Raw genomic sequence first — 6,000 nt, 5'->3', positions numbered from 1 at the left:
CCCCCTCTCCCTCTCTCCTCCTCTCCCTCTCTCCATTCCTATGGTACCTATGGTATAGACTATCTGGGCTCTTCTTGTTGCCAACAGGACACAGGTGCTAAAGACTGCAGAGAGAGGTCTTTATCCCCAACTGCTCCAGGTCCTAGCTGGACCATGGTTGCATCTTACCCCAGGCCAGAGCTCCCCAATTGCTGAGGCTGTCACCAAGTACCCTGCCAGCTCCCTACCAACGTTGGTCCTTCTGTCAGCTTGCAAATCTGCAGAGCTCTGTCTAGCCCTCCTTAATTATTCCTTTGAAAGTCTAACTGCTGAGAGGAGGGATCACTGGGTGCCATCTTTCAGACCTGATCATGCACACTCATTACTAGGGCACCATGCTCCCTGCAGGTTCTGGCTTAGCAGAGCTGGAGAAGGCCCAAATTCTATACTTCTAGCATGTTCTCCAGATTCCTTTATGATTGGCATGAGGAGGATGGAAGGAGGAGAGAAGGGGGTGGGGGAGAGAGCTCTGTACCCCTCCCCCACACACACAAATCCTGCAGCAGGAGGTTAAGGAAGCTGAGGTCAGGGTTAGAGAGAACCACAGTGTACGCAACAAGCACTAAGATATTGTCTTCAGGATTACTAATGAATACTTTTTTAAAAGTCCTAGTGGTGCAGGGGAGGTGGCTGGGGGTGTGTGTGAGATGCTTAGTATGAGACCTGGGGTTGACCCCCAGAACTCATATCAGGCCAGGCACAGGAGTGGACATCTGTAACCCGAGTGCTCCGACAGAGAGATATGTGTCAGAGGCAGGAGAGCTAGCCTGGTGTATGCAGGCATGACAACAGGACACCCTGTGGCAGAAAACGTGGAAGGTGAGGATCAACGCCTGAGGTTGCCCTCTGACCACCCCCACACAGTCACAGATACACACACAGCACATGTGTGCACTCACAAGTTTAAGAAGAGGTCCAGTAATGTAGAAATTCAATACATTTATCAAGTGTTGGGGGAAATAACTTTATTTTAGATATATCAGAAGCTTTGTATTAATGAAAACCCCCTCCTCTCCATTTTCATAAGCATTACCATTCTGAAAGCTTTTGCAATGACAGCTTAGGTTCCTGGTGAGCCAGTGACCGTGTATGCCCTTCTGACGAGCACTCTCATGCTCTTCCATATTAATTAAGATGACAGCAAATTGGTAAAATGTATGAGCTAGTGCACTGCACTGACTTTACAGTCCGAGTCTACAGAAGGATGCATCGACACGTGTTAATAATTTATAATAAACTTATTAAGACATTTGTATTAATACCATCTACTTACGTGTTGGTATAAATTCAGTGTCCTGGGTTTAATTAGTTACTTACACCATCCCTGCATAGAGACAAAGGTTATTTTACATAACTAGTCATAAAAATAGAAATGCTATCTCACAAGAGATTCAAATCTGATTTAAAATTGTACAGTCTCTGTGTTTACTCCGTCGAGTTCTTCTTTGGCTACATACAGAAAGCATCTTCTTTCTTCCCTCTCTCTTCCCTCTGGAGCAGACGTGTCCTCTCTGGTCCCCTTGGGCCTTCATGTGACCCAGTTACGGTCCATGGGATTTTGTATTGTATTATACTGTTCCATAGCTATTGACAATAACCTGTTGCTTTCTAAAACATGAATCGGGCAGGTGACAGCACAGAAAATATATTGTGAGATCTTTTTTCTTCCTTTGGTAAAAGACCATCACCAACTTTTTTGTTTTAGGGTTAGGGTTATACCACACCCAGTGATTGAACCCCAGGACCTGATACCTGCTAGACTGTCCACCTGTGTTTCAACTGTAAAACTACCAACAAAAATGTGGGTCAGGATTTCTGGTGCCATACAAAAACAGACACTCCCGTGGTGCCTCAGAAAAAAATGGGCTGGCCCTGTCATTTTCACACCTTCAAGAATGTAATTCAGATAGAAACCCATAGTGTGCTTACTTCTGAGCTAACACCCTGGAGACAGCCAGAGGTGACACTTTACATGATGCTGTGGGATGCCGAGCTCAAGCGAGACAGGGCGTGGGCAGTTCTCACCTCCCTGTCTCCCTCCAGGCCTTCCTGGGTTCCAAGATCACCACAAATGACAGAGGCCAACGAACATCAATGCCCATCAGAACTACCTGAAGACTGAGCTCAGGGCTGGCCCAGCCACGTCTTCCACAACTCCCCAGGTGATGTGTCCCTGGTCAGAGGACCATCTGTCTAGAAACACTGTTGAGACGCCACTCAGTGGTCACTATGGTAAGCAATGGCTGGGATGGATCAGCCCAGGGCCATCATATTCATGTTTATTCGCTCTCCACCAAGCAGGACCCATATTTGATAAAGCAGTCTTTGGGCTTCTTCAAACGTTTCCCCGCTTCTATATCATTCCTTCTTCCTGGAGTTCAGAGAAACAGTTAATCCTGAGAGAAGAAACCAAGAACTGGGTTTCACTGCCAGCCCTGGAGTGTGGAGTTTGTGATTCTCTCTCTAAAGACAAAACGAAAGGTGATTTTTAAAAGAGCTACACCCCAACCTTCTATTGGAATGGGGTCAATGCAGAGGTCTGGGATTCGGGCAATGAATTCCAGGGCAGCTGATGAGGAGACCTTGACACGTGTGATGACGTCACCAACCCTTTAGGCACCCCCAGAGATACTTCACGGCATATAGAAGAAATATTTGAACTCTAGAGGGTGAAGCCTTTTCGCCTCAGATCCCCGGAATTATCAGTGTGATCAGTCACAGTTAATCTTCCTCCGAGCCGCTCTGTGAGAGCCCGTGCTGACAGAGGCTAGACCTTCTCCATCTCAATCTGCTGGTGGTAGTGTCTAGCCTGCCGCTGTCCAACGTTCAGCTTGTATACAGAGCTCTTGTGCTGGCACCGACGGTAGCCCCACACGGCTCCCGCGACTACTAGGAGTAGCAGTAGACACAGGACGGTGACCACGGTGGCGATCACCGGGCCTTTCCTGAAGCTGGGACACTCATCCCCTACACACGGTGCTGAGGTTGGAAGAAACTTCTCCTCACTTGCACCAGGCCCAGGGCCCTCCTGTCCTAAGAAGTCCTCAGACAGCAGATATGGGAAGCTATCCTGAACCTCAGGGGCTGTCACCTCTGCTGGAGGCTGGGTGGCCTCCACATCAGTCGAGGGCGTGCGTTTATGTGTCGGCTGGAGGGTTGTCGTTACTGTCTCTTGGGTGGAGCTGACCAGTTCATAGGGTGAGGTGACCATGGGTGACAGCTGTGTGGTGACTCTCCGGGGTATGGTTGATTGAGAATTGGTCGAATCAACATCCCTGGTATGGGAACTCTCAGTCTCAGACACATTGATGGGTCCTGGAACCAGAGCTTCTACGTCGAGCATTTGAGATGGACTGATCGAGCTGTGCATCACAGATTCACTAGGTGTGACGGTGACATTCTCGGGCTCCTTAACTTTTCCAATAGGCTGATCAGGAGTCATGAGGCCACTTTCATCCGGTCCCACTGACCCATCCCCCTTGTCCTCATCATCCTCCTGCCCAGCCTCTCCCTTCCTCCAAGCCCCATCTGTCACAGGGTAGCCATCTAACCAGGAATCGTCGCTGCTGCTCACCCCTGGGTCCTCTGCCTTGCTGTCATTCCTATCCACAAATGGCTCTGAGGGGCTGTAGGTGGTGGCATAGACCAGCCTCGTTTCAGACTCCTCTGGAGCCGGTTTCTCTTCACTGTAATTGTCTCTGGCATTGAGTGGCTCTTTGGTCTCATCTCCCTCATCCTTTCCCAGCTCTGGCTTGTGGAAAGTCTCGGCCGGAAACCAGAGGGAGTACTTCCGGTGTAGGCGGGATCGTGGCCAGTCAGTGCGCACACTGCTCCCAGCGCCTGGTGAGCCTGTGGTTGGCACAAAAGCTTTTTCCTGGGCTATGTTTTCTTTAGAGACAGAAGTGAAAACCAGACGATCTTGTTTTGGTGTCTCGTCAGAGGCGTCTTCCTGAGCCTTTTCCTTTTCTCCCTCTGCCCGGGAGTCTTCCATGAGTTCCCTGAATGACACGGATCTGTCATCAGGGAAATTTTCTTCATAGTCAATGTGGGCCTCGGCCTCATCTGGGGGGAAAGAGGAGAAACTTCATTAGATCTAAAGACATGGAGTCAGTGTGAAAAACCCGAAGGGGAGCAGACCATGGAGACTGGAAGAGAATTAACAACTGCTGTCACTTGGGAATCATAGTCACCCCTGAAGAATGTACACTCAGACTTTATAACTAAAACAAGAGCTTGAAATATTTGAAAAACCAAGCATATGTCTATATACTAGAAAACAACTTTTTCCACCAACCAAGCAACATACATGAGCTGGTCTGAGGCCCCGACACATATACCGCAGAGGACTTCGTGGTCTAGCTTTGGTGGGAAAAGATGCGCGGAACCCTTGAGAGACTTGAGGCCCCAGGGAGTGGGGAGGCCTGGGGCGTGGGACGGGGCGGGGGCGGGGGCATCCTCTTGGAGATGGGGGGAGGAGGAATGGGATGAGGAACTGTGGGAGAGCGGACCAGGAGGAGGGTAACAACTGGACTGTAAAAAAGTAAGGTAATAATAATTTTAAAAAGAATAAAGGGAGATTATAAGATACAGGAAATCAAAAACTTCCTCTCATGAGTCATCACCCACACTGGGGTGGGATTTATGGTGGTGCAGCTGGTCTTACATCATTCATGTTCCTATAAATGACTCCAATAAACTCCAATTAAAAAAAGAAAAGCAAACAACTTTTTAAAAAAGATTTTCAGAAAACTAACAGTTTTAAGGCTACCACTTAGAATAGCATACAAAAAAAAAATGAGGTACGATAGTGCATGCCAGTAATTCCAACAATTGATAATGAGGCAGGAGGGCTGTGAGTTTAAGTCTAAGCCATGTAGTGAGACCCTGTCTCAAAAGTGGAGGGTCAGGGAGCAGGGGATGTAGCTCGGCTGGGAGAGTGCTTGCTAGCATGCATAGCCTAGTTCACTGTGACAAATACTGTGACCTTGGTCAGCTCACACTTAAAGGTCACAATCCATCATTTTGGGAAATCATGTCAGGAACCTGGAGGCAGGGGCTGAAGGAGAGACCATGGAGGAACGCTGCCTCGCAGCGAGCTCTCAGGCCATGCTCAGCCAGCTCCCCCGTCTCCATCTCCCTGACTCCAGCTCCTGAGACAGGGTATCACTGTGCAGCCTCGGCTGACCTAGAACTCACTATGTAGACCAGGCTTGCCTCAAACTCATATTTACCTACCCCTGTCTTCTGAGATCAGCTAACTTTCTTACACAGTACAAAGCCGTGGTGTGCTGGGCTCTCCCAGACAGCTACCAATCAAGACAGCGACCCACAGGCCAACCTGCAAGGCAATTCCATCTTACCAGGTGATTGCAGCCAAGTACAAACAGCAACCGGTACAGTGTACAAGACAATGGGTTTGAGCCCAGCGCCACGTCAGGCAGACGTGCACACCCATTATCCCAACACTCAAGAGGCAGAGGCAGGAGGATCAGAAACTCAAGGTCATCCTAAGCTACATAAAGAGTTCTAGGCCAGTCTGGAATATATGGAACTCTGTCTCTCCACACACACATACTATAAATAAAATGTAAAAATATTGAATAAATAAAATAAAAAATGGGTCAGAGCCGTATATGTCTAACCTCATCAATGGGAGCTGGGGACAGGGAGATTCCCCAAGACTTGCTGGCCAGCTAGACTAAAAAAAAAAAAAAAAAAAAATAGAGGACTCCAGATTCAGGGAGAGACTCTGCCTCAAACAAAACAAAACAAAAAGGTGGAAGGAGGCAGGAGATGGAGTCACCTTCAAGCATGAGGATATAAGTTCAAATCCCCAGAGCCTACAGGTGGGTATCATAAGCCTGTGATGTTCCAGTGCTCCTACAAAGGGAGAGACAGACAGGAGACTCCCCAGAAGCTCAAAGACCAGCAAGCCTCATGTATTGTTGTAGGAAAATAATG

The 6,000-nt window shown here is 48.4% G+C and overlaps 1 protein-coding gene across 2 annotated transcripts in view; it reads right to left on the bottom strand.

The window, feature by feature from the left end:
- Nucleotides 1-980: 980 nt before the first annotated feature.
- Nucleotides 981-6,000, bottom strand: part of Susd5 (sushi domain containing 5) — a 40,703-nt gene continuing 35,683 nt past the window's right edge. Inside the window, exon 5 of one of the 2 annotated variants that reach the window (XM_021173074.1) lies at nucleotides 981-4,101. In XM_021173074.1, the coding sequence (XP_021028733.1) occupies nucleotides 2,807-4,101 (1,295 nt within the window). In that variant the 3' untranslated portion in view covers nucleotides 981-2,806. The remainder of the gene's footprint in view (nucleotides 4,102-6,000) is intronic. The other variant, XM_029481087.1, reaches the window with a different exon arrangement.

The sequence above is a fragment of the Mus caroli genome, chromosome 9, assembly GCF_900094665.2.
Source record: "Mus caroli chromosome 9, CAROLI_EIJ_v1.1, whole genome shotgun sequence".
NCBI lineage: Eukaryota > Metazoa > Chordata > Mammalia > Rodentia > Muridae > Mus > Mus caroli.
Note: the sequence above shows the minus strand (reverse complement) of the source record. Positions and strands in the feature narration are given on the sequence as shown.